Below are 27,339 nucleotides of genomic sequence, written 5' to 3'. Positions count from 1 at the left end.
CCAGCAGGGGTGGGGTGGAGCGGGCCTGCAGGAGGGAGCCACACTCTGTCCGGCAGGGGTGGGGTGGAGCGGGCCTACAGTAAGGAGCCACACTGTCCAGCAGGGGTGGAGTACAGGCCCGCAGGAGGGAACCTCATGCAGTCCAGCAGGGGTGGGGTGGAGCGGGCCCGCAGGAGGGAGCCACACGGGGTCCAGGCCCAGGCCCTGCGCTGGCTGCTGCAGCCTGTGGGCCGTCTGTCCTCCCGACAGAGAGGCGGGTTCACCTGGGCCCGGGTTGCGGGTCGTCCGAGCCCCTGCTTTGAGCCCACGAGGCAGTTTCTCCCAGCGGGAGCCTGCGTCTTGCCTGCCCCTGGCCCAGTTCCCAAACTCCAGTGGTTTCTCCCGGCTCTGCCTTCCCACTCTTTCAACCCCCGTTGCTTCTGCTTCCTTGCATTCGACTGTGTCGCCGCCATAAAATAGACCAGGGCGGCTGGATCCCTGCGGCTCAGAACATGAGATTTCCTCCCCGGCGGCGGGAGGCCTGACGTCTGATTAGGAACGGAGCACAGGGCGTCAGCGCACCTGCAGCCTCGAGGTACCAGGAAGGACTGTGCTTCTGAGCCGGTGGGGCACTTCCGCCCTGGGAGGCGGACTCTGCAGTCCTGTGGGCGGGGTCCCGTTGCGGGAGGGGGGAGGGCTCATGGTCGTGGAGGGCTGAGCAGGGGAGTCCTGTCAGGGGGCACTTTAGGACGACCCTCTGCCAGAGGCTGGTGCTGGAAGGAGCTGCCGTCCTGTCCTCTGGCCCTGATGGGGGAGAGGTCGGGACTGGCCTAGACGTTGCCCCCCAGCCAGTGTTGGGGTGTTAAGGCCTCCTGGCCCCCCCCCGCCACTGGCCAGTGGAGATGCTGGCCAGGCCACAGGCAGCTCTCGCCAGGCCTTGGAGCCAGAAGACAGTGGTACGTTCAGGTGGGGAGGGCAGGGTGGCTGGGGGAGATGGGGAGAGAGGGGGGACCCCCAGGCTAGCCCCCGGGATGGGGTGCCTGAACCCCACCGGCCCGTCTCACTCCTTTCCTGGTGGGCTCCTCACGGCGGCTTCCACAGGGAACAGGGAGCAAGGAGACGGGGCGGGGTGGGGAACAGGCTGACAGCTGCGTGACTGTCCTGCACCCCCCCCCCTGCCCCCGCCCCGGCCAGGTGCCCACCCCCATGTCTGTCGGCCGCTGGTGTCTGGCTCTTCATCCCTTCAACCTGAGGGCTGGCGATGCCCGCTGCGGGCCCGGTGAGAGCCAGGAAGGGAAGCTGGGGAGGCCGCGAGCGACAAAAGCGTCTGCAGGCAGAGGACAGGGCCGGGGCCCGTTTCCCACCAGCGCCGAGGCCAAGGACGCAGGAGCTGCAGGCGGGGTCGCTTCCGGGCGGGCCCTGGGTGCCCACACCTGCTCCAGCTAGGGCCACCGCGTAAAATACAGATGCCGTGTTGGACTGCACACGATCAGCGAACTGTCCTTCTACTGTTTGATTTTTGGGACATGCTTACACTGAACAGATTCCTTGGTTACCTGAAATCCCAAATGTGAAATTCTTGTCATTTTACTTAAATCTGCGAGCCTGGCTCCTCCTCCTTTGGGATGCCTGGAGGAGGTTGGGGAGAGGGGCTGTGTCTCCCCTCGCCCACACGGGGAGTGGGCAGGGCCTGGGTTTCACGCATATTCCCCCGTAGCAATGGTTCACAGTAGGACCTCGAAATCTTTGTGGCCCAACAGCAACGGAATTTTCCATCTGCTTTGGCTGAGCCACTTCTCTCAGGTGCTTCCAGGAACCCAGTAGCTCTGGGTGTGTTTGTCTCTGCTTTTGGTCACTTGGCTTAACCACACGGTACGCTGGCTCCTTTGAATCCCCTGGAACAGAGATGTCTTGCTACCTTGGGGTCGCAGGCCTAGGTGACCCCGACTCCTGGCACGCCTCTCTGTCCCCCTGCCCTGCCCCGCAGCCAGCCTGGGTGGGAGCCGCGTGCTGGCTCCACGGTGGAGGTGTGTCATCCGCTGTGCGCCTGCGGGGATGTGGCTGCCCTCTCTGATCTCGTTCCTGAATCTGAGGGTTGGATTGGGCGATCACGGGGATTTGCCCCTTCCTGGTGCGTGGCGACATAGCAGTCACCAGCCATGCTCCGCGTTTGACCATGGCTCGGACCCAAGGCCAGCAAAGGTTTGCTTTGAGGAGCCAGATACTTCAGCCTTCGCCCTCGGAGGGTGGACATACTTGAGTCAGACCACGTAGAGGCCTCAGAGTCTGCGTTAAGGTCTAAAAGTGTGTGGGGCTGTAGGTGGGGGAGGCCGATGGGGCGGAACGTCTGGCAGGAGAAGGGCCTCGCCCCTCCCCACACGCCCCACAGGTCAGCGAGGACCACAGAGCAGGACGGAATCTGGAGGACAGTAAGAGGAGCCCCTGGGGTTCAAACCCAGTCCTCACGGGTTTCAACCGTCCCGTCGTGACGAGGGGTAAAGATTCTCCATCCCTTTTGGTGGCCAATCTTCTCTAAGCATGGTTAAAGACCGCGTACGATTGCAACACTAACGCGTGCCTCGGTGGATGAGCGATTCCTCGGTGAGTCCGTTTCTTCTGTGGTCATGCCCTGAGTGATAAGAACTCTTCACATGGCTAGAAATACACATTTGAAACAAGGATCCTAAATGGTTTCCCACTCACAGCGGAGCCCTGCGTAGACAGGGTGGGGCAGCTCCCGTGGAAGGGAATGCCGCCAGCCTGGGGGGGGACCCAGGGCACAGAGGGACTCTGGGAAGAACCCCTCGCCCTCCAAAGGCAAAGACTGCCCTTCCACTTGCAGGAGACTGGCCCTGTCTCCAGGGGTCCCCTCGGGGCCCCCGGGTCGAGCAAACAGCCACCATGTCCCAGAGAAGGGAACAAAGCCACTGGCCCCAGGCTGGGTCTCTCCTGGCTGTCTTTACTGGCCAGGGCCCTTGTGACACCTGCAGCCTGTGTCCCCCAAAGCAGCAGACAGAGATGAGAGGTCAGTGTCTGGGGCATCACAACATGTCTTCAAGTCCCCGGGGTGCTTGGTGGTCATGCTGAGGTCCTTTCTACCCCCTGGGTCCCGAGCCCCTGGCTAATCGGAGTGAGTGGTGTTGGCCAGACAGGCGGAAGGGGCTGGTGGGGGGCCCCCGGCACAGCCCTCAGGGCCCCCAGCTCACGCCCCCCCTGCAGAGGCCCCGGGGAGGTGTAGGACTCTCTTTGGAAGCAAGAAGCAGATGTCAGAGCTTCTGTTAATAACGGAAACCAGAGTTAACGACATCGAGGCAGAGATGCTTGGTCTCTGGATTGGCTTTGTCTCTGCATCGCGTGGCCGTGTGCGGGGACCCCGTGTATCGCGGGGAGCGGCCAGCAGTAGCTCCAATCCCTGCACCCCCCGCCTCAGGGATCAGGTGTGGATTTTCCCGCCATGCTCCCTGGCTGGTTGTCAGCCCTCCCTGGACCCTGCGGGGCGTCCTTCACGGCGGCCAGAAGTGCTCAGCGAGCCTCTCTGTGGCCCCTCTCCAAGGCCCAGGGATCCCACACTCTCCCTCTCCCTCCTCTGTGGCAGCCCCCACCAGCGGCACGGGTCCCTGGGTGACCACAGGGAGGGGGACCCACCCCCGCCAGACCCCGGCGGGTGCACAGAGGTCTGGAGTGACCGGTGGGATGTGCTTGATTCCCTGCTGTTCGCCATTTGTCAGGCGTCACCACCTCGGCTCTCGGCCTCCTGTTGCTTGGAGCCATGGCCTTGTCCTGCCTCCTCGGGCTGAGCCCCAGCCTAGGACGGAGGTCTCCCTGCTGCGCGGCCCCCTCGCCCCCTCCCTGGTCCCCCCGCCGGACGGATGGATTCCTTGCCCCTGGGGTTTTGCTCCTCCGAACACGGTTTCTGAACACCTGCCGGGGGTGCAGCGAGGACGGAGACAGAGGAGTCCGGCAAAGTGGCCGCCCCAGAGCCCCTCCCGCCGACAGAGCCACGAGACAGAGCAGAGCCTCGCAGCCACCCGCCGAGTCTCTGTCTCCATCTGCCTTGTCACACTTAGCCGCGTGCGCGTGCTGCCGCGTGGCTTCCCGTCTATAAAGCACCGAATGGAATGTCTTTTTATGGAACAGAATCTTGCATGGGACCCAACATACGGGAGATGTAAGCGAAGCTGCTCAGGGAAGTGGCACGGACAGGACTGGGCGCGGGCCGGCCTCTGTGCCTCAGTCTGCCCCCCGGGATCCCCGAGGCAAACCCACAGGCTGAGACCCCGGGGAGTCTCCTGAGGCCAGAGGCCCTGTGATCCACCCTTGTCCCCGCTGTCCCGCGTGCAGCGGGCACCGAGTAGGTGCTCAGGGCGGTGGGTGCCCTGCAAATACAATTGGACGGAACGGGGTGGGGGGGGGCTTCCCGAGGGGCTGGCACTGTTGCTGCCCTCGATCCGGGAAGGGGGCCCCAACCGAGAAGTCTGTGGGACATGAACCTCATGGTTTCAGACCACGCTCCTTCCCTGCCAATGGCCTCCAGCCTGGCCTGGGGCTCAGGTGGGTTTACTTGAGTCTCTACTGGGGGGCAGACCAGAGCCCTGAAGTGTGTGTCGGGGGACAGACCAGGGATGAGTGTGCCCCCCCCCACCCTGGCCAAGGGCGGCTGTTTGTGGGGAGGGGGACCGAGCTTGGACGCGCAGGTTGGGGCCCGTGCACCGGCCTGCGCAAAGCCCCTCACGGCGAGGATGGGTGTATGTCGGGGGGAAAGACAGGGCGGGAAGCTGCAGGCGAGGTCCCCTCCTCCCGTCCCCACGCCCCGTGTTCTTTGTTGGACTTCTGAAGAGCCTGGGCGTCGGGGGCCTTGAACTCAAGGGAAGCGTGCTCCTCTACTGCGTTCTGAGGTGTCCTTGTTGAGGCTGGAGAATAAAGAGGAGCTTCACTTAGTGGCTTGTTGGAAAGTTGTGTCCCCACCCGCAGTGCTCCCTACTTGGGGACTTGGAGGGTGGGGCTTATCCTGGCCCCACAGCGGGGAGGGCGGGCCTGACTCTGCCTCTGGGCTTCTTCCTCCAGACTGGGGACAGGATGACCCCCCCAGACCCCAAGGTGCCTTCGCTCACAGCTGGACCTCCCCCACTGTTCCCGGAAGCTCGCCCAGGTGAGGGGTCCACCCTGACTCGTGGGTGTAGACGGGTGAGCATGCTGGGCTGCCCTGGGAGGACTCTGGTGGGGAGGGGGCCGCACGGGGCCTGGACAGGGGTCACGGCGGCCACTAGTCACGCTGTATCAGCCCCCGCACTGGTCAGCTCGGGTCCCCACAATGGATTCCACAGACTGAGGGCTCACACGGTGGGCATTTATCTCTCGAGGCTCTGGAGGTGGGGGCGGGGGAGGGCCCGTGATCAGGTGCATCCGGTTCCTGGTGATGTCCCTTCCTGGTGTGCAGACGGCCACCTTCTTGCCGCGTGCTCACGTGGTGGGGACAGAGGAAGCCAGCTGCCTGGTGGTCCCATCCCAAGGGCCCCACCCTCACGACCTCATGTGACCCTGATGACCTCCTTCTCCAAACACCACCCCTTTGGGGGTCAGTGCGTCAACGTGGATTTGGAGGGACACCATTTGGTCATGGCCGCCTCCTGCCCTCCCGCTTATCTTCCAGAGCATCTTTGGGCCACGGGAACCTGACCGGCCAGTGAAACCTCCCCGAGGTTCCAAGCTTGAACTCGCGACACGGCCCTCCGGACTGTCTCGGCCAGCCCGGCTGCCCAGTGCAGGATGTGGTGAGTGCGGCGGGAGACGAGGTCCCGGCTCGCCCTGGGAAGCCTCTCCCGGGGTCAGGCTACAAAGACGGTCGCTTCCACCTGGCTGACCCCTCCCCGCCCTCCAGCGCCCTCCCCTGCAACAGAGCGTTGCTGGTTTCTTGTCTGGTTCCTCTTTCTCCTTCTGTGTAAGAAAGGACCCAGGGTTTTCCTTGAGGAGCCCTCCTAGCCGCTGCTAGCCTTGTGTTTAGGGGGACCTGACCCCGAGGCAGGGCTGGAGGGTAGAGCCAATGCCCCGTGCCCCGTGATCGGGGCAGGTGTGGACGCGTGACCTGCGTGGATAGTTAGAGAGGCTCCCGGCTGCCCCTGGAGGGAGTCTGGGAAGCCACGTGCTGAGCTGATGGGGGTCACATTGCCGCCACGTGGAGCCCGAGGAAGCAGCAGGTGAGCCGCCGAGAGAGAGGGCATGGAGGCACCATTGGATCCCTGGATCCAGCTGTATCTGCCTCCGGCCACCAGACCCACGGCACCTGGGTCTTCTTTATGTTTAAAAAAGTAGACTAATTTTTAGAGCATTTTCGGCTCACCGCAAGATTGGGGGGCAGGCACAGAGAGTTCCTGTGGGCCCCTGTCCCAGCAAGCACAGCCCCCCGCTTTCAGCATCCCCACCAGAGTGCACTTGACACATCGCTGTCCCCAAAGCCCACGGTTTATGTTCCATGTCATCTTGCTGTCGTGCACCATTGCGGGTTTGGACAGATGTGCAATGACGTGTGTCCATTCTCGAGAGTCACACGGAGTAGCTTCACTGCCCTGAACCCTCTGTCCCTCCCGTCCCCCCGGGCCCTGGCCCCCACTCGTCTTTTACCGTCTCCACAGTTTTGCCTTTTCCAGAATGTCACAGACTAGGAATAATACTGTGTGTAGCCTTTTCAGACTGGCTTCTTTTACCTCATAATATACATTTAGGGTCCCTCCAGGTCTTTTCACGGCTCGACGGCCCGTTCCTACTTAGTGCCGACCCACATCCCGTTGTCTGGATGGACCACAGGTTGTCCATTCACCTGCTGACAGACACCTCGGCTGTTCCAGGGTTTGGGGGCTCTGAATGAAGCCGCTGTAAACACCCGTGTGCAGGTTCTCGTGTGGACATCATTTTTTTTTTTAACGTTTATTTATTTTTGAGACAGAGAGAGACAGAGCATGAACAGGGGAGGGGCAGAGAGAGAGGGAGACACAGAATCGGAAGCAGGCTCCAGGCTCCGAGCCGTCAGCCCAGAGCCCGACGTGGGGCTTGAACTCACGGACCGCGAGATCATGACCTGAGCCAAAGTCGGACGCTCAACCGACTGACCCACCCAGGCGCCCCTGGACATCATTTTCAACTCCTTGGAGAAAATATCAGGCAACATGACCGCCGGATCGGATGGAAAGAGAGCGTTTACTGTGTGAGAAGCTTCCAAGCCGCTTCCCAGAGCGTGTGCCGCTCTGTGTCCCCACGGGCCGGGCGTGAGCGGGCGGCTCCGTGTCCTCGCCAGCACGTGGCCTTGTCGGCACCCGGGAGCCCGGTCCTTCCCACAGGTGTGCGGCGGGTCCCTGTGACTGTTCTAATGTGCGCGTCCCTGACCCGTGCTGTCGGTGGCGTTCACTGAGAACCTTCCAGGTTCAAGGTGCTTTACCGCGCTGACGTGGGTCCTTGAGGAAGCGCTCTGCCCGCGGCCTGCGTCAGCAGTGCCATTAGGTCTTGGGCTGCCGAGGTCCAGGGAGGGGAAGTGACTGGCCCAAGTTCAGGCAGCCAGTGAGCAGAGTGGGACCCACAGGTTCTGCGACCTGATTCTTCGAGAACTGCTGAGCCTGACGTCCTGGCCTCTCCAAGCAAGGACGGGTTCCTGGAGCCTTCAGAATGTGGAGAGCTCGCTGCCCCTCTCTCTCTCTAAGGGCCTCCGCGGCGAGGCTCCTGGCGGCGGCTGTCACTCGGGAGCTGGGGTCCGATGTCAGGAGCACGTGCCGATTGAAGGGTCGTCCCCAGGTAACAAGGGGTGGCCCCTCGCCGGTCCAGCAGCCCCTCGCTGTCGGCTTGGCAAAGTGGAGTGTGTGGGGGGCCTTCTGGTTCAGGCGTGACGGACAGGAGGACAGGATTTGAGAGACCCTGCATGCCCCAAAGAAAGCTAAGTCAAAGCAGCCAGCTCACTGCCCCTTCCAGGTCCTAGCAGAGCGCGAGGATGAAAAGTGCCAGAACGCTATTATATGCTAACAAGTGATGCTCTTCGGACAGTGTTCCCAGCTGGCCCGCTTGGGGCACAGCCGCGGCACCGTGGCTGGTGTGACTGTTCTGTGGTCCCCAGTCCTGTCTCCCGGGGAGAGGGTCAGAGCTGCCCTGGGCCTTGGTGTGATGCTGTGGAGGGGGCATCCAAGGGGCAGTTGGAGGCAAACCGGCTGGGGCAGGGCTGGTGCAGATGAGGCGTGGGAACATGCGGCCAGAGGCACCCAGATTAAGTGGTTTGGGGCAGCAAACTTCCCAGGTGACATTTCTCTCCTAAACTCCCACCGAAAAACCCCCGGTCCTGAGCAAAAGCATTAGGACGGCCGTGGAAGGGGGCCAGGACATTCAGGGGCCGTGGGTGCCATTCATCCTTGCTGCCGGGAGATCGTGTCCACCGGAGACACTGGGGGCGCGAGCCCTGCCGCTCCCTCCTGCCTGTGACACCAGCGTAGGTCCAAGGGCCCTCTCTGGGGAGCGTCTTACTGCCGTGCAGTGAGGGGCTCTTAAGGAGCCTTTGCACCTCATGTCCCCAGCAGCCTTTGGAGAAAACAGGTGCCCCCAGCAACCCCTGCCTGGCTCTGCAGGGGCCAGGCCATTGTCTCCACCTGGAGGAACCCGGAAGGGCCAGGGTCCTTGTAGCCCCGGCCTCTCTTCTGCAGGAGCCGCTTCCCCGGGAAGAGCTAGAGGACGTGCGGGGACAGCCGACGACCGACGACCGACGACCCCCGCTCAGGCCCGGCCCTGCCTTTCTCTGCATCACCTTGAGTCACTGACTCATTCTTTGAGCCCGAGATGTCCTCCTCTGCAAAGTGGGAGTGCAGGTGGCCTGGAGGGGGAGGGCCTGGGCAGACTCAGGCCGCGTGAGGCTCCATTCATGGTTGGGGGTGGCAGGCGGGTGCAGGTGGCCCACGGCTGGTCTGGGAGAAGCTCCCAAGGCCTGAGAAGAATCCCCAGCGCTCCTTGTGGTGAAGGTCTCGGTGGACTTGGCTTCTCCCTGAGTCGCTCTGATAAAGGCGGGTCAGAGGGGACCAAGGGTCTGGGCTCGGCACCCAGAAGTCTGACCGTCCCCACACCAATGATGTCCCACCAGTGGCCAGAAAGGCTGGTTTGGGGGTCCCTGGATGGCCCTCCAGACGCGGTGTTCCTCCCCGCCAGACCCCTGCAGGGATGGGGCAAAGTGAGTCCTGCTGGTGGCCCTGGGACCCACCCGGGTGGAGATTTGGGGCTGCCCTCTGGGGCCCTTGTAGTCCAGCCGGGCTAGCGGGGGGCTCCCCGCGTACCCCCTGTGCCCCAGAGTGTCTCCGGTCTCCTCACCTTCCTTCTTCGTCCTTCAAAACCCTGCACCTCAAAAACCTGCGGCCTGATCAAACCAAACTGGAAGACACAGGCTCCAGGCTCAGCGCTGACCTTGGGCAGGACAGTGGACCCACCGTGTGTACAGAGTCTTTCTGAGCAATGGGCCAGGCGGGGGCCGCAGGCACGTGGGGTCCCCGACGGGGAGGAAGGGCTCTCAGTGGGGCCACGGATATGGGGGGGAGGGGGGTCCTGGGGGAGGGGCTGAGGTCTTTCCACCTGGGACTTTGCAGCTTGAGCACTGCCTGGCCCAGCCCTCCACTGGCTGCTGAAGAGCACTAGAACGTTCCACCCCAGCCAAGGCCGAACGCTCCACCCCTCCTGGCTGGGCCCCTGGATGGGGTCCCTGTTGGCCATTCGCCCCTCTGTGACCTTGGGCGTGGCCTCTGGTTTTCTCCACGTGTGACACAGCCACCTCCACCTGCAATCGGAGATTGTCAGGGGCGTTAGGCTAGATGTGGATGCAACTATCTGGCTCAGACCTGTGCCTGGTGACCCCTCAAAGCCTGTCTGTGGCACCCAAAGATCAGCCCTGTGTCCACAGCAGTGACTTGGCCGGCCCACCCGGCAAAGGGCCCCCAGGCCGCCCTGTCTGGTGTCCACAACCGCCTGGATGCCTGTGGTCAGCCTGTTTCACTCCCTCTTCCAGCTTTGGCCACACTGCCCTTGAGTGCCTCAGTTTCCCTTCTGTCTCCTGCTCTCCCTGTCTCCCAGAGCCCACGGTGGGCCGGTCCAGGTGCCGCCCTCCAGAAAGGGTGTGTCTGCTGCCCACGGCCACACGAGTGCCCACCCCTTCTGGAAAGCAAGTTCTCGGGTGAGAAGAGGAGAGATCAGATATTAATTCAATTTAGTTCAGGTTCTAATTGTCTGGAGAAACTTCTGATGCACTAACATGAATTTATTTCCACTTAGGGCCAGTTACGCTAATTCGAATCTGTTTTAAGTATTAAAATCCTGATATTGTGATTCAGATAATAAAGCCGATTGAGGGAGCCAGGGGAGGCCAGAACAGGGTGTATGCTCCACCCTCCCTGCCCCTGCCCTGTGCCCTTGACCTTGGCCGGGGGAGGTCACAGTCTCACCTCCCTCCTCCCTGCACGTGAGCATCGCAAGCCACCACATGACAGGCAGCCGGGACCACGCTGTCTCCACTGCCGGCCGGGTTGACTTCTGGGGTGCCCACCCCTCGTCGCTGTGTGGCCTCAGTGCTCTTGTCCTGGCCCCAGGTGGGCTCATAAGGGGTCCTGCGAAGGTCTGTTTGGACGGCCACTGGTGAGGGACTGGTGTGGGCCCCCTGATCACATCTGGGCCCTGGGCGCGGCCTGGGGGAGGACGGGGTGCTGGTGCCCGCCCAGAGGATGTCTTCCCATGGGAGGGGTCTACAAAGGGGCTGCGAGGGCTCCCCCAGCAAGGACGCTGCCTCTCGGTCCGTCGCTGCCGGGTCCCACCAGCCAGCATGTGGGGACCCCCTGCCAGAGGGCTTCGCGCACAGCTGTTCCCTGGACCTCTGTCTGGTGCATTGCCACACTTCCCCAGCCTGAACTGGATCCAGTCCCCCGGCTGGGGCTGCTCCCCTGGGCACCTGATGCTGTTGGCCCTCCAGGCAGGCCACTGCTTCCTCCTCCCTTTGACCTGCTGTCTCCTTCCCCTGAGCCGGCTGCCGTGTCCTCCAGGAGCTTTGGTGCCTGGGGTCACCTCCCAGTCCGCATGGCAGCCTTAGGGATATTGCTTCCCAGCTGGGGGACTCAGGAGCTTCCCAGCACGAGCTGGGCACTGGCCCTGCTCAGGGATGGGCCTGCTGACTTCCTTGATCCCAAAGGCTTTCTCGGGGGCCTCTTACTTGCCAGACGCGTCTCCACCTGGCTCCAGCTGCCTGTCCCAGAGTCCACGCGGTTGTAAGAGCCTTGGTGACACCTCCCAGGGTCAGGGCCTGATCCTTTGGTGTTCCTGAGACCGGGAGCAGATCCTGATGAAGGACGCTCTTTCTGCCCGTGGTGGGGCGAGCCACTGTGATGTCCTTCATGTATCCAGGGGGCCTGGCACCCCTTCTGTGCCTTTATGGCACCGTGCCTCCCATGAGGTCCTGGGTCTTGATCTCAGTGCCTGGACCCCACAGAGGGCTGACTTGGGTCCCTGGTGCCCCAGCACCTGCAGGCTCATGGCCCTGACCTTCCGTGCAGCACGGTCTCCCAGTGTCAGTCTCCCAGTGACACCTCCCAGGAGGTGTCAAGCAGGCTCTGGTTCCAAGGGCCGGGGCCAGCCTGTTGTCCCTCCGTCCACCTCCTTCATCCGGGCCCAGAGTGCCGGCCCGGGGCTGTTGGGGGCCTGAGTCTCATGTGGGCTGAGCCTCTTCCCTCTGGTTGGGTGAGGCTGATGGTGGGAGCCAGCACCCGCAGGCGGGGGCATGGGTGTGGCAGGAGGTAAGTCCTACCCAGCCCTGGGGGGCCCATCGGAGGCATAAACCGATGCTGGTGGAGACCGAAGAGTGGCCGGCAGGCAGACGAGTCCGGCTGGAGGCACTGGCCCCTGTGAGCTGTGTGGCTCTGGGTGAGCCGGCCATCTCTCTGGGCCTTGGGGCCTCATTTGTCAAGGTGGGCTGAGGGAGGGGCTGCTCCTCGAGTGGGCAGGGCTCCAGGGCCCTTGACACTGAACCGCGCCCACCAGCAGGAGGATGCTCCTCCGGGGTGCGGCCGGGCTGGATCCTCTTGCTCAGGCTGTATCCTGGGCAGGCTGAGTTGTCAGTGTGGGGGCGGCGGGAGCAGCGCCCCCCATTTGCCAGGGCAGTGACTCATCAGGTGTTGCCAGCATGAGTCATCGGGGGAGGCGAGGAGTGGGTTCCAGGCTCCAGGACGTGGGCCCAGAGCAAGGCTGACTGATAGCACATCCTGCAGGCCCCAGTTTCCCGCGCTGCAGGGGCGATGCGTGGACTCTGTCCCCACCTCCTCTCGTCACTGACCCCCTCCCCTCGTCAGTGCCTTCCCCTCCCCTCCCCTCACCATTGCTCTCACCCCAGGCTGCTCTGGGCAATCCTGGGCTGGGGACACCATCTGGTCTTAGCAGCCCATTGCACAGATGGACAGACTGAGGTCCAGGGACGGGAGCAGTGCACACAGAATGAGGACCCAGGGCACCACACATAGGTCACCCACATGCACCACACTGGGAGGATCACACAGGTTGGCCTGTCTGCTCCTTACCATCCTGTTGGGTGAGAGCAGAGTCCAAACTCTCTTATTTTTACCTACAACCTGGGGTGTGGGGAGAAGAAGAAGCCCAGGGCTTGTGCCACCACCTTGGCAGGTGAAATCCTGGTGTGGTACTTGAAAAGTGCTGATCATGGGCTCTGGACAGAGAGACATGAGAGGGGATGGGGTGGGGCGGTGAGAGCGTCACCACATTTAAGAACCACTTGGCTCCCTCTTACTATCTCCTTCCTCCCAACCCTGCTTTCCTACGTGTGTAATGGACAGAGTCAAACAAGTTGTGGGGTCTTTTCCAGTTAGAAGCGTGTAACAGTCTAGGTGAGTCCGAACCAGGAACCCATAGGTGCATATTCAGCCAGTGTTCTTGGATAGATGGGCCTAAGAGAGGATGGGCAGGTGGATGGATGGACAGGTGGATGGATGGACAGACAGGTGGATGGATGGATGGACAGGTGGATGGATGGATAGACAGGTGGATGGATGGATGGATGGATGGATGGTGGACAGACAGGTGAATGGATGGATGGTTGGATGGATGGATGGACAGGTGGATGGATGGATGGATGGATGGATGGATGGACAGGTGGATGGATGGATGGATAGGTGGATGGATGGACAGGTGGATGGATGGATAGACAGGTGGATGGTTGGATGGATAGGTGGATGGATGGACTGACGGGTGGATGGATGGATGGATGGATGGTGGACAGACCGGTGAATGGATGGATGGTTGGATGGATGGATGGACAGGTGGATGGATGGATGGCCAGGTGGATGGATGGATGGATAGGTGGATGGATGGACTGACGGGTGGATGGATGGATGGATGGATGGATGGACAGGTGGATGGATGGATAGACAGGTGGATGGACGGACAGGTGGATGGATGGATGGATGGATGGCCAGGTGGATGGATGGATGGATAGGTGGATGGATGGACTGACGGGTGGATGGATGGATGGATGGATGGATGGTGGACAGACCGGTGAATGGATGGATGGTTGGATGGATGGATGGACAGGTGGATGGATGGATGGATGGATAGGTGGATGGATGGACGGACAGGTGTATGAATGGAGAGACAACTATGTGTTTGGGTGTGAGTGGGTGGAAGATGGGTGGGTGGGTATATGGGTGGATGAAAAGGTATATGGATAGATAGATGGGTAGAAGTTTGGGAGGATGAATGGATGGATGGACAGATGAATGGATAGGAGGATGGATGGATTTGTGAGTGGGCAGGTGGATGGATACATGGACGGGTTGAAGGATAGCTGGATGGACAAGTTGGTGGGGGACTAGATGGGTGGTCTTGTGGGAGGATGGGTGCGTGGGTGGGTTAATGGACAGATTGTAGGTGGATAGATGAGTGGGTGGGAGGTTGGATGGAGGGAGGGAGGGAGGAATGCATACGTGTGTGGGTGCATGGAGGGGAGGATGACTGGATGAACGGATTTTGGGTGAATGGACAGATGATGTCTGTGGCTTTTGCAGTGCTGAAACTTTAGCCTTCCTCTCCTACTAATAGCTAAATATTTGGTGGGTCAAATGCATGGCAAAACTGCAGACTGGCAGGTAGAAGCCTTGGGCTTAATTTTCACCCTGTCACTGTGTGACCTTGGGCAAGTCACCCACCCTGTCTGATCTTCAGTTCCCTGTCTGCAAAATGAAGGGGTTGGGGTCATCAGCCCCTAGGGTTCCTTGCGTTGGCGGAATTCTAGGCATGTTCCTGCCCCCTCCGCCCCTCCTCCCACCTTCCCTCCGGGGCAGACGCCCATTTCCTTCTCCCTCCTGCACATCCCAGACTCAGGGCCTTCTCCAGGGCGGTGGCTCAGCAGGCCTGTGGTGAAGGCCTGCCAGGTGGCCCTGCTGTGAAGCCTTCTGGAGTGGGGCTGTCCGTGCCAGCTCCCCGGCCAGGTTTGGACAGGTGCCCGGCCCCGTTTTGAGGTTGTCACTTAAGTGCTGCAGGAGGCTGTCTGTCGGCATGACCTTTTTGGCTGAGGACACAGCCCCCTCCGGGGCCCCGGACAGCCACCATCTGGCCGTGGTGGTCAGTCATGGCTAATACGAATGTTATTATTCTGATTTTGGTAAAATTGAAGTGTCAACACTCCCCCGGAGGCACGACAGGAGGCTTCTCTCGCCCTGGCACCTGCCTTTTCTCCCCACCGCCCGCCGTCATTCTATCAATCACAAGGAGGCTGCCCAAACCGCACGGTGTCAGCGGGACACGTTAGGGGAAACGCTGACATCGCCTCCGTGATCTGTGCCGTGGCCGCGGGGCTCCGGGCACCTGCACTGGTGTGCTTGGAGCAGACCTGAGTCCTCAGTGTTAATGGCTTGGGTTTAGGGGGCTGCTGGCTGGGACCTCCTCCCCAGCTCTGCTTCTTGTAGGTTGGGCCACTTTGGGCCTCAGTGTTCCCCTGTGTAAAATGGGGACAGTATTGCTCCTTCCAAGGTGGTCGTGAGGGTAAAAAGAAAGGAAGTCGGGTAAGGGCAAGAATTGCACCTGCTGTGGTCCTATCCATGATGAGGCCCATGTCACCTCCTCCCAGCCTGTATGGATCTGCTGGGCAGTGCATGCGGATCCCACCAGCCGGGTCCCTGTGCCCCTGGCCCTCTAGCCTGCTTGGAGCCCAGGGCACAGTGTGGACAGTCACAGGCTGGGAGACCCGCGTGTCTGTTGGGAGAGGTTGTGGGCCAGGAGACCAAGGCTCACCCTGGCTGAGTCCCAGGGACCCGGGGCCTTAATTTCCTGTTTGATAAGCAGGCGTGGGAGGGCTTGTGTTACCAAGGTTTCTCAGGTCCTTTGAGCCCCAGGGCTCCTGGGTCTCCGACAGTGGGGAGGCGGCTCGTCAGCACCTGCCCGGTGCCTGACTTTGCACCAGTCACAGTGTTGTCTGAGCAGCCACAGCCCTGCTGTGGTCCCCCTGGAGGTGTGCGGGCGGGGGGCCCTGTGGACTCCCGGCACCGATGCCTTTCATCACTTTACACTTAGGACAAGGTGCTGGGGGACGATGGGTCGGCTGAGACCCGCAGTGAGAAGTGAGGACTCCTGGGTGCTGTTCCCTGCTGGTGAGCCGGGAAACAGGGGTGCAGGAGAGGGGGACTCTCGAGTCCTGAAGGGGGCCCGGCAGTGGTGGCGGCTACAGGGAGACATCCCTCACTGTCTCTCCTCCCGGGGAAGGCTGGACGTGAGTCTCCTCCGAAGGGCCATAGCTGAGCTTTGTCGGAGGCCCCAGGACACCCCACCCCTGTGCCCCTTCCTCCCTGTGGGATGCTGGCCTGAGGGAGGCCTGGATCTGGCCCGACCACCCTTCCTGGGCCTCCACTGGGTCTATAATAAATGGGGAGTGGTCCAGGCCACTGGAGGCTGCCAGGCCCTGGGGAGCAGACCCCCGGCCTGGTGTTGGGACGAGTCTGGTTCCCAAGCAGCAGACTCGACTGCGACGTGCAGGTTTAGAGGTTTGTGGGGATCAGAGAGCCGGCCGGGGCAGGGTGGGGTGCTTGGAGGGAGCCAGGAGTCCCCCAGGGGCCCGGCTGCTGTGGAAGACGTGTCCACTCCTTCTTGCCTTCCTGTCCCTGGAAAAGCAGCCCCACCAGCCTGTGCGTCAGGGATGGATTCATGCTTTTGCTTTTATCACTTTTTTCCCCCCTGGAGAAATGTGATAAACAGGCCGGGACTTGCAACAGTTCAAGGAGGGAACTGCCATTGCCCGGGTGGGTGTTCACGTGCCAGCATGCAGCCCAGGTGGGCTGCATGGAGGAGGGAACAAGGACAGGAAGCACAATGGCGAGGAGACGCAGGTCTTGGCACAACCTTCAGAGCGTCCGAGGCTTGGTCTCTTTCCAGGTGATGCTGCTGAGGCCCGGGGAGGAGCAGGCCTTGCCCCTGGAGAACCCCTACCCCAGCCCAGGTGTCTCTTGTGGTGTGTGGACAGATGATCTTGCCACTGTGGCCTCTCTTAACTGGCTCACGGGGTCCTAGGGGGACTCTGCACCCTCTCTGGGCCTTGGGCCTGACCTGAAGTGCCCCCAGCCTGTGAAGGGAACTGCTGGGCCTCGCCAGGCACCCCCTCTCCAGCTGTGGGCCTGGCTGGCGCGGTTGTAGGGTTGACCCCGTGCCTGCGGCCTGGCTCCCGGACAGCCTCTGGGTGGCAGTGGTGGTCTGGCTAGCTCCCTGTGGTGGCTCTGCCTCGGGCCGTGGGGCGGGGGCTGTTTCTGGAGGTGGCTGCCTGCCGACCAGGGGGTGGCCGGGGGAAGGGGGGGCAAAGGGAGGCGTCTCTGTGTCTGCCCCAGGTCCTCGCACCAAGGGCCCCACACGCCCCATCCCGTGACCTGCTCTGTCCACGGTGACTCTGCGCTTGGCCCTCTGCCCCCCACCGAGCTGGGCGGGCACCCACGCCCTTGTCCTCACGTGCTTCCTCCTGTCCCCGGCACCGAGCGTGGCCACTGGTATACATAAGCGGTCCTTCAAGAGCCAGGGAATCTTGGAGACTATTCCTTGACATCTGTGTTGTGTGTGCCTGCAGCCTTGGCTTGAATGCCTGCCACAACGGGGGGCTCACCACCTTTTGCTCCACGGAGCCCACTCCACACAGGGGCAGTCCTGCCCCATTTACTGAACAAAGTGGCTACAGGCGATCATGCCCACCCCCTCCCCGGAGGACTGGGTGAGGCGGCCTGTGATGGTGAAGGCACACACCTTCCCCTTTTTCCTTGCTCTCCATTGTGAGAATTCCCCCAAAGACCAAACCAAAAACTCCCCAGCAGGCCTTGTCTCTCTCTTCTGGCACCAGCCTTGTGTGGACAGTGACCCCCCCTGGCTCGCGGGGCTTACAGTCTGGCAAAGGGAGACACCTGCTCACGCGCGCACATTGTGGGGACACTGTAGCTGTCGAGTGGGCCCCGCCGGGGAGCCCAGGGTGTGGGGGCGGGAAGGGCGGACTTTCCATGGGGAGGCCAGGGCAGGCCTCATGGAGAGAGATGGGAAGGGGTCCTTGGGAGACATGAGGGCAGAATGTCACAGGTGCCTGGAACAGCATGGGCGAAGGCCCCGGGCACGAAGGAGGTGAGAGGCTTAAGAACCAGAAGCTGTCCTTCATGGCTGGAACTCCGAGCATGTGAGCTGACAGCACGGGGCCCAAGGGCACATTCAGGACGTTGGGCTTTGGGCTGAGCGCACGGGAAGCCACTGTGGGGGTCAGGCGTTGCTGGGTCTGCCCAGAGTCCCCCTTTCTCTTGGGGATCTGCCCCACGCTGGACTGTGGCTCTGCTGGATGTTTTCATTCGCGACAGTGCTGCGGCTTTGGCCACTGGGGACCTTCAGGGACACTGGCCGGTAGAGGGAGGGAAATGCCTGGTATTTCTCGCTGTGGGTTTGCTGCCCTGGTGGGGTCTCCGCTGACTCCAGTGCCTGCCCGATGCCCCCACCAAGGCCCGGTGCCTGTGGGCAGCCCCACCGTTTGGTGTGGTCTGCACCCGTGGTCTGAGAGCCCCACCTACCCGATCCTGCTTCACGAGGTGGCCTTTCCCGCTGTTGCTGATTTCGGGGAAGTCGCCAGGCCCCCCAGCTGGTGGTCAGCTTCTGGGCTCTTCCAGCCCCCGTGTGAACACTTCTCGGCATTAGGGTCCTTCCATTGGAAAAGGCCTGATGTGTTTTCTGTGTCCCGACTGGGCCCCGTCTGGTGCCCCCTTTTGTCTTAGGCGGGTTTGGGTTAGGTTCATATCACCTGCAGCCAGAGGCACCCTGACTTCTGTGCCTGCAGGGGGGTTATGATGAGGGTGGACAGAGGTCAGCCACCTGGAGTGAGGTTTCTGGGGGAAAGGCGGCATGGTTGGGATGCCGGGAGACAAGGCACTTCCTGCCTCCCAGGCCTTGTCATGGAAACCTAAAACTAAGGGTCCAGTACAGGGGCTCACAGGGCAGCATGCGGCACATGCGTGCACAGCTTGTCCTGGGCACGTGGTAAGCCCACAGCCAGCTGGGGGGGTTGCTGCGGTGGGCCCTTAGCTGCCGTGCACGGCAGGCTCCACATTTGTCCCTTTATGTGCCTTTTAGGTTACGCGCAAACCCCAGCCTCCTGTCCTCTGCCGCCCGTCACTGTGGCTCTTGGGGCGGGGCGTGCAGGTTTAAGTAGGAGAGCCTCGAGGCTCATCTGGGGATCCGGAAATGGGCTGTGGGAGGGACGGGAGGTGTCTTCCTGTCTCTCTCCTGCCACGGGCCGAAACATGCTGAAACTGGGCAGCTTGAATGGCAGGGACTTATTATTTCTCAGGCTTCTTGTCTCAGCTGGGTTTTCTTCTGCTCCCCATGGGGTGGGCTTTGGTCAGCTGGGAGCTCGGCTTGGGCCAGGATGCCCAGATGGCCTCACCCATGAGTGTGGGGCCTTGGTGGTGACAATCAGGCCGGCAGCTCGGGTGACCTCTCTCCATGTGGCTGTCCTTGGACAATGGTCGTGGCACTTCCCTGCCTGGTACTGGCTGCCGGGAGGATGGCGGTGGGCATCACCATCCCCCTGAAGCCTGGGCTCTGGGACTCACACAGCATCACCCCTGCCACGTTCTGTGGGTCAGAGTGAGTCTCAGTCAACCCAGACTCGAGGGGTGGGGAAGCAGACCCCTCCTCTTAATGGAAGTGGCTGCAAAGTACTGTGGCCATGATTCCCCAGCCTCCCATGGGGCTGGAGAGACAAATACTGGCAGTGACCAGGGGGAGGAGGCCCCACAACCTGCCATCTCCTGGCATGGCTTTGGCATGGCACGAAGGTGTCTGTGAGGTGCTTACAGCCAGTGGGGGTGCTGTTAGGGGCAGGGGACAGTGGCACAGGGATTTCACTGGCATTTTCATGCATTTACTCATTGGATACATATTTTTGAGGCCCCTACCGTGGGCCAGAGCCTAAGGAATAAGAGACACAGCCCCTGCCTTTGTATAGCCAGTGTCTGGTTGATGGGAAGGAGCAGACAGACCCACATGTGCCATCCTGAGTGTTCAAGGAAGCAGCAGGGTCTGAGACAGGAGCACCAGACAGGGTGGTTTTGGAGGGCTGCCTGGAAGAGGAGGTAAGGACACAGAGACTTAAAAGAGGGTACAGGGCCAGTGCCCTATGAAGCATGCAGGGAAAATTATTCTGGGCAGGGGAACAGCATGTGGGGAGGCTCTGAGGTGCCAGACGCAGGGGAGTTTGCTGGAGAGAGATAGTGAGAACAGGGGTCGGGTGCTGCTCAGAGGTCATCACAGCTCCCTGGTCACGTTTGGAAACGTTTCCAGAAACGAGTTCGTGTCCATTGGAGTTGTTTCTGTGGAGCTGAGTCCAGGCAATCAGCTTGTTTCTCTGGGGACAGGGCGTTGTCTGGCCTCCAGCTGAGGTGGGCAGAGCTTGCCCCCACCTGTGTAGGGAGGTGGTGGTGATGCTCTGTTGGAGCTCAGGGCCAGGGTCCCTTGGCAGCCGCCAGGAATGCTGTGGGGGTGGGGGAGCTGGGGGGACATGTCTCTACACCCTGCCTGGGCTCCAGCAGGGAGTCAGGTGGGGGTTGCTCTGTGGCTGCAGGCTGGGAGGGCCTGGAAGAATGGCCGGGCAGCCCCGTGTCTGGGTGAGGGCGCACAGTCAGCAGGCCCCCGTTTCCCCGGTGTGTGGGCCACATGTCCAGCAGCACATTGGAGTTTCCCGGGCACCGTGTCACCAGGGCGGGGCCGCGTGGCCGCAGCAGACTGGAACCTCCCCAGGTGTGTCTGTCTTTGCCGTGGGACCGGGTTTCTCCTGAGGGCGGCTCCTGTCCTCGCCACACATCAGAGGTGTCTGAAGGGAAGGCCGCACCTCTACTCTAAAGTTTTGGCCATGTTGGGGGCTGGGACCGACTCATCTCTATCCAACCCGGAGGTTTGATGCTGTGTCTGGAATAAGCCCCCCACACCCACTGCCTCGCCCCCCCCCCTTTTTTTAACTTTTCCATTTTCTGTGAGCAAATCTGCCTCCTGCTGCTGGTCTCTTGGTTCGATTAGAGCAGTCACTTCTAAGCTTGAAAAATCCAAGTTGAGGGAGGAAGAAAAAAAAGAGAGAGAGAGAGATGAAAACTCCCTGGCACGGCCGTCCTGATGGAAGATTCCCTTATCTCCTGGCAGCAGTCTCTGCGTCTGTGTGTGCTTAATAACCCAGCAGATCTTGTCTTTGCGGAAGAACACACAGCCTTTCAGGCCGGCAAAGCCCTTGGCGGTGGGACTTTTCTGCCGCACGGCCACCCCCTTCCTCCTCAGGCTGCAGCCCCAGAGCCATGTGGCTGGTGTGGGCAGAGGCAGGACCTCGTTCACCGATGGCCCACTCGTGGCCAGGCACTGTTCTAGACACTGAGCATGCCCGACGCATGCAGGGCTCCCGGCAGCTCTGCGGGGCTGGCCTAAGAGACCCATTTTACAGATGGGGAAGCAGGCCAGACAGAGGGTGGGAAGCAGTGTCCAAGATGGCCTCTTTCAAAGGATGGGGACCCAGAGTCAGAGGGCCTGGGTTAGGTCTCCACTTTTCTCTGGACATAGTTTCTCCACCTATAGGGTGATGAGCAGGTAGGATTAGATCATCTCCACGATTCAGGGGGTCCGGTCTGAGCACGCAGAGAGGAGCCAGGGTGCCAGGTCCTGCATTTCATGGCAGTGGCTTTGGAAGGAGTGGCTCCAGATGAAAGTGTCAGGGTGGAGCGTGCATCTGGCACCTGCTGCCAGAGTGGGCTGTGTTGGTGTCCTGCTCACTTAGGCAAGGTGCTGAGTCTCTCTGAGGCTCACCTTCCTCGTCTGTATAGTGGGGACGAGAAGACAGTCGTGTGACTTTGCCAGGGCCAGCAGAGATGGGGTGTCAGTGCCTGGGAATGGGACTCCTACCTCTCACTCTGCTGTAGCTAGGGCTCAACCAAGAATGACATCCTTGCAACTTTGACTCACTTTCTCTTTGGGAGACTGCTTTGTGTGCTGTAACACAGAGCACGCAATGGTCCTCTGTGCACCCATCCCCTCGCCTGGCCATCACCTGAGCCTGGGGACCTGGACCTGAAGTATGGCGGGTGAGAGATGGCCTGGAGGAGTCTTGCAGGGGTGAAGCCCAGACTGGAAGGCAGCCCAGGAAGGTGGGCCGGCAAGGTGCGGTTTCTAGCACAAAACTGAGAGCAAGGAAGGGGACTTCATTTGGCCTGAGCCTCTGGAGAGCTGTGGGGACGGGGGTGGGCATGGCTCTTCTGTCCTCAGGGGCCACAGGACCTGGTAACATGCACGTTGTGCAGACGCAGAGTTGAGGAAGGGGAAGATGCCCCGTCTGAGGTCCGAGGGGCAGCATGTCCTGGGAGGGCTGGGAGAGCAGATGCCAGTCAGCACCAAGGACAGCGGCACCTCCAGGATGCTCTCTCTGTTGCAGGGCAGTAAGTCACCATAAATTCACCAGTGCTGACTTCTGGAACGTTCAGCCCAGCTCCCAGGACCCTCCAGGCCAGTGCAGGAGGGACACAGCTGGAGAAGAACAACTGGTGGTGACAGGGTTGTGGCGGGCGGGAAGCGCAGGATCCCACGGGAGACGAGACAGGAAAGGGACTGTCCCCAGAGACCTGAGGTCTCTCCCATCGAGGGTTAACCCCCGCAGCAAGAGTGTGTCTCATCCTCCTCCTTTGGAGCAGCTGGATGGCCACCTACCAGGTGATTCACTCTGGGTGGCTACTGGGCCAGGAGGCCACCAGAACTGCGTCAAGCACGTCCGCCAGCGTAGATAACTAAGTCGCTCGTGGTAGAGACGGGGCAACGGTGCCAGCCTTCCTGGAGGTGGAGAACGTCTGCATTTCTGTATAATTTGTAATAAGAGGAGAAAAGATGAAAAGTCCTGTGGTCTCAAGCCTCAGCCTCAGTGGAGGCCCAAGGGCTTCCCTCTTTCTGTGGGCCACCTCTGGTCTGCGGACAGGGTGCCAGTGAGGTGACACTCTTGGGCCCACGGGCAAGGACTTTGTTCATTCCCATTGAACTGATGCTGACAGCACGTGGTGTGGGAGCCCACAGGCTGGGATGCCCAAACTGCCCAGGCTTCCTCAGGCTGCAACCCCAGGCCACCCAGAGTGAGAGGAAGGGGAGGCGAGGAGGGTGAGCAGGGAAGCTGCGGGTCCCCCACAAAAGTCACCTCCAGGAAGAGGCCTCAACACGTATCAGAGCCAGTGCTGCAGGAGGAAGGTGCACGAAGACATCCACCAGCTCCCTCCTACCCTACCTCTCACTGGCCTAATGCCCCCAAGATGCCACCCTACCCTTCAGGGCAGCTTCTGGGGAAGATTCCAGAGCCCCCAGTGAGGCTTTGTGGATGAAGGATGGGGGAGCTGATGACGGAGTGGGGTGGGTTCCACTGTGATACGTGATGGTGGCTGTGCCACAGCCTGGACCTTGCCCAGGCCAAGCAAAGATGGGCTTAGGGGGTGGGGGTGGGGGAGTGCGCTGGGCAGGGGCTCAGAGCCCAGGGCAGGTGGGGTGCATGAATCAGGGAGCCAAAGAGGCTGGGTCCAGCCTAACCCCAACAGCAGGAAGCCTGTGTGAGCAGTGGGGCTTGGCAGAGGAGGGGACCCTCGGGCCATCTGGAGGGAGGAACAAGGGAGCTTCCTGGAGGTGGTGGTGTCTTCTAGCTTTGGCCCCAGACTCACTTTCTGTCTGATGCAGGGAGGTTAGTGGGCCCAGGGCTGCAGGTCTCACTAGGAGTGCCAGGAAAGCCTCAAGTGCAGCCTGCCCTTCGTGGCCCAGACGTGGGAGAGCAGGGAGTCTGGGAAGGTGCCAGGCAATATGCCCCACAGGTGGAGGACACATTAGGACAGGAGGCTGGCTTCTGAGCTTGCAGGACTAGCCCGGTGCCCAGGGGGTGGAAATCTTCTAGCTGTCTACTGACTTGTGGCTCTGTGTGAGGTCCCGAGCATTTCACATCCTGTGCCTCACCCCCTCACCCTCACAGATGCCCCCCAAGCTGGGTTGTCTCCTTCACTGTCAGAACGGGGAGCAGGACGCTGAGAGAGTAGGGTGTCTGGCTGGCCAGCTAATCCCACTGCTGGTGTCACTCTGGCACCTCCCCTCGACCCAGACAATCCCACTGGATGTCCCTCCAATGCCTCCCCGTGATCCCTCCTTTAAAAATAATTATGAATTAGTGTAGATAGTGTTATAATAGCACATCATGAAAAATGCTCCTAGACTACGGTCGAGAACGCTGTGTGATAAACCGTGCCCGCAGCCACCAGATCCTGGATCGCCTGGGCCGGGACCCCCCACCATGCTGCTTGACTATTTAGAGGCAAATCCCAGACTTCATCTTGTTTTATCCCTGCCTGGTTCAATATGTGCCTGTAAAACCAAAGATTCTTCAAAAAAAAGCAAGCACACAACTGTGACATCATTATCACCCCTAAATAGCAACAACTACTTAATATTAGATATCCAATAGGGTCCGCATGTCCTTGTCTCAGGGCTCTCTCTCTCTCTCTCTCTCTCTTTTTTTTTGTAATTTTTTTAAATGTTTATTTATTTTTGACAGAGAGAGAGATAAGCATGAGCGGGGGAGGGGCAGAGAGAGAGGGAGACACAGAATCAGAAACAGGCTCCAGGCTCCGAGCTGTCAGCACAGAGCCCGACGCGGGGCTCGAACCCACGAACCTTGAGATCATGACCTGAGCCGAAGTCGGATGCTCAACCGACTGAGCCACCCAGGTGCCCCATCTTCTCTCTCTTTTCTGAAGGAACTTTCTGGCTGTGGTGTGTCCGCATCCTGCAGGGTCTGGGAGGGGGACCACTGCGCAGGGACCCCGGGACCTGGTGGCTGGGGTGACCAATACCCACGTCTGTTGATTCACTGGGCTTGGCAAGATGGCAGCACATTTCATTCCTTCCCACAAAGAATAGTTTTACTGAAAGTAACAAGTAAGAGGCTCACCTCCCCCTCCTCATTTAGGTTCTCCGAGGTGCTCAGTGCCAGCATCCTGCACGGTCCTTCCGGATCTCTCCCTAGGCATACACAGGCATGATCCACGTAGACACCCAAGTCTGCTCTTTCCTTACAGAACAAATTGGATCATATTCGATGCATTGATCTGTAGTGTGCTACAGTCACTCAAAGCTATAAATTATGGACATTTTCCATGTCACTACACAGAGAGTACTCATTTTTTATCTACAAACATTTCAGAGTGTGTCTCTGAAAGATGCCGGCTTTTAAACACGTCCAACCATGACGTCATTCTCCCACCTGAAGGAAAGAACCATAATTTCTTAATGTGATTCAATGTCCAGAGTTCAAATTTCCCTGATTACACCATAAAGGTTTGTTAATGATTTTTTATTAAAATTATTTCAAGATAAGGTCCACACACAGAAGCAATGGTTCTCCTGGATCTCTCAGTTTATAGATGACCCTCCCTCCCTCCTTCTCTCTCTCTCCCTCTCTCTTTTCTTGGTATTTTGTTTGTTGAAACCAGATCTTCTGTCCTTCGGAGCCTCCCCGCCTGGCCTCTGCTGCCATCCGTGGTGAAATTGTTCCCGTTCTGCTGACCTGACCCGCGTCCTGCAAACCATGGCCAGCTCCCGGGCGTCCGTCTGTCCATCAGGAGGAACGCAGCACCCGCCTGTCTCCTCTGCGGTGTTCTCTGTCAAGGTCATTTATTGCCCATATCCCGGCAGTTCATTAGGGAATGACAGAACGTGGTGACAGATTCCTGTCATCCCGTCTGCACTTCTTGGCCGGAACGCTCCCCCCGCCCCGCCCAAAGAAGCATCTACTCGTCAACTGTTGGGCCCTGGGACGTGCAGTTTGAGCGGAGGGACAGTCAGGGGACACGCTCGAGTCTGTGCCTTTATTTACTAGTTTTCAAAATAATGACCTGGTTTTCCCGCTTCCTCCAGTGACTGCCAGAGAGCTTCCCCAGCCGTTGTGAACTCAGGAATTTGGATGCATTTGATATGTTTCCATTGGCCGCAGGTATAATCTGTATTAACACTTAAATTGCCCTGTCTTTGGCTTGTGGGAACCTCTTCAACCAGCTCGCCAAGTCTTTCCGCGTGACGGGGAATCTCTGGCCTCTTCCTTGCCGTCCAGTCTACAGTTGTCCAGCCTCCCTGCCCGGCCCTGGCAGCGGCCTGCCCTCTGAGGGGCCCTGTGTCCTTGGGATGGGAAATGGCACTGGCGCTGGGGGGTGGAAAGCTCTCTGCACTTGGACTGGCCTTTGTCTCGGGGGCTTTCGTTAGACAGGCTGGGAAGTTCTCTTTTTAAAGATACAAACAAGTTGTCAAATGTGGGCTTACACGGCTTTATTTAATTTCCTGACTTTGCATATGTGTCTCCTTTTTCTCACACTGACAACTTGGTTCCTAAGCACAAAATAATTATGTGTTTATTTTGTCTTTATATAAATGTGGCTTTAGAATAACACTGCCAATATTATTAGTAACAGTGTGATCGCCGAGAGTCATTAGAGACCTCTCTTTCTGCGATCTGTTCCGTCCTTAGGGTACAGCCCTCGGGAGAGTACAATAAAGTCACTGTTTGAAACTCACTTCAGATGACTCTTTTCCATATTGTTATGCTACCGATTCGATATACGGTGAGGTTCATTGGTTTTGTTTTGCTTTTAATTTTTAGAGATTGTTTTTTGGGAAATTTAATTTTGTTGTATAATTACCCAGAACGTAGGCGGGATGTATTTAGGACAATTTCAGTCTTCAACCCAGCCCCTCCCCGGTTTCTATTTCCTTCTTTAGGTACAGATTTCTTCTCCTAGGGCTTTTGCTCCAAACTTCCACTGTTTCCCAAATATATGTAAATGAGTGTGCATTCACACCCCCCCCCCCCCGGTAAAGGCAGACCCCCCTCTCCGCCTGCCTCCGCACACTTTCTCACCCCGGTTCCCCTCTGACAGCACGTGCTGGTGCTCAGTCCACATCCTGAGGGCGGGCGTGGCCACACCCTCTGCCCCCACCCCCCATCGCCAGGTAGTGGGTTTGGGGGATCAACAGGGGGATGGATGGAGGCTGTTATAGAGGCACAGTGGAGCACTGGGGAGGGAGTCCTGAGCATCCTCGCGAGAGGCAAGGAAGGTGCCAGAGGCAGGAAGGCTTGAGAGGTGGTGAAGGATGCACAGGGGTCCTCGTGGAGGCGGGGAGGGAGGAAGGGGCAGGTCTCAGGCCGGGGCGGGGTCCACGGCACAGCAGGAGAGCTGGGGACCTGCAGATACAGCTCTTCGACTGTCTCCTGGCAAGGCTGGGAAGGCAGAGCAGCCAGGGTGCTGGACTCGAGTGCCACTGAGAACCCAGGTTCTGCTGGGGACCGGCTCACCCACGTGGCTGGAGGTGGCAGACCGTCCCCTCCTCTGTGTTTCCACAGCCTGCTACCTCCATCCCGAAAATACAGCTAGAAATAGAGTCTGTGCTTTTCTTTTCTTTGGGATGTAGTCAGTGGGGGCCTCTGTCTCCCTGCTCAGATTGCAGCCCCGCAAAGGTCCAGGCGCCTCATGGCACCCGGCCTCACGGAGCGGGGGGAGGGCACGCTTCTCAGCGCCTGCGACCCAGGTTCAAATTTGGATTCTGCCACTTTCTCCGTCTGTCGAGTGAGCGTGGTGGGTGGCGAGCTCCTGGGGCCGAGATGGGAGAGAGATGGGCGGCGCACATGGTGGCCGCAGCGGGGGGCCGTGGGGGGCCAGGAGGCAGTGGGGAGCCAAGACAAACTCACTGCAGGAGTTTGTATCAGTCGCCACGCCAAGTACCACACACCAGGTGGTTTTCACCACAGAAATGTATTGCCAC

At 60.0% G+C, this 27,339-nt stretch overlaps 1 protein-coding gene and 1 long non-coding RNA gene across 3 annotated transcripts; one reads left to right on the top strand and one right to left on the bottom strand.

The window, feature by feature from the left end:
• The first annotated feature begins 208 nt into the window (after positions 1-208).
• LOC123585395 lies at positions 209-26,089 on the top strand. 2 transcript variants are annotated; one of them, XR_006706135.1, is made up of 4 exons: positions 209-574; positions 5,044-5,128; positions 5,630-5,750; positions 25,020-26,089. It is a non-coding gene; the product is annotated as an uncharacterized LOC123585395 (long non-coding RNA). The 2 variants fall into 2 exon arrangements; XR_006706134.1 differs by lacking the exon at positions 25,020-26,089 and adding an exon at positions 8,652-9,213 and having other exon boundaries at positions 213-574.
• LOC123585394 (protein piccolo-like) lies at positions 8,767-11,371 on the bottom strand. Its single transcript, XM_045453505.1, has 2 exons — positions 9,257-11,371; positions 8,767-9,226 (listed from the first exon to the last, which is right to left on the bottom strand). The coding sequence occupies exons 1-2, from the start codon at positions 9,700-9,702 to the stop codon at positions 8,767-8,769; spliced, it is 906 nt and encodes a 301-aa protein (XP_045309461.1). The 5' UTR covers positions 9,703-11,371.
• Positions 26,090-27,339: the final 1,250 nt, after the last annotated feature.

The sequence above is a fragment of the Leopardus geoffroyi genome, chromosome C3, assembly GCF_018350155.1.
Source record: "Leopardus geoffroyi isolate Oge1 chromosome C3, O.geoffroyi_Oge1_pat1.0, whole genome shotgun sequence".
NCBI lineage: Eukaryota > Metazoa > Chordata > Mammalia > Carnivora > Felidae > Leopardus > Leopardus geoffroyi.
Note: the sequence above shows the minus strand (reverse complement) of the source record. Positions and strands in the feature narration are given on the sequence as shown.

Excerpts from the sequence above, each read along its gene's own strand:
- LOC123585394 (XM_045453505.1), bottom strand. The coding sequence starts at position 9,702 with ATGGCCAACAGGGACCCCATCCAGGGGCCCAGCCAGGAGGGGTGGAGC. Across the intron at positions 9,227-9,256 it reads GGGGGTACGCGGGGAGCCCC|AGAGGGCAGCCCCAAATCTC; the intron begins CCGCTAGCCCGG and ends TACAAGGGCCCC.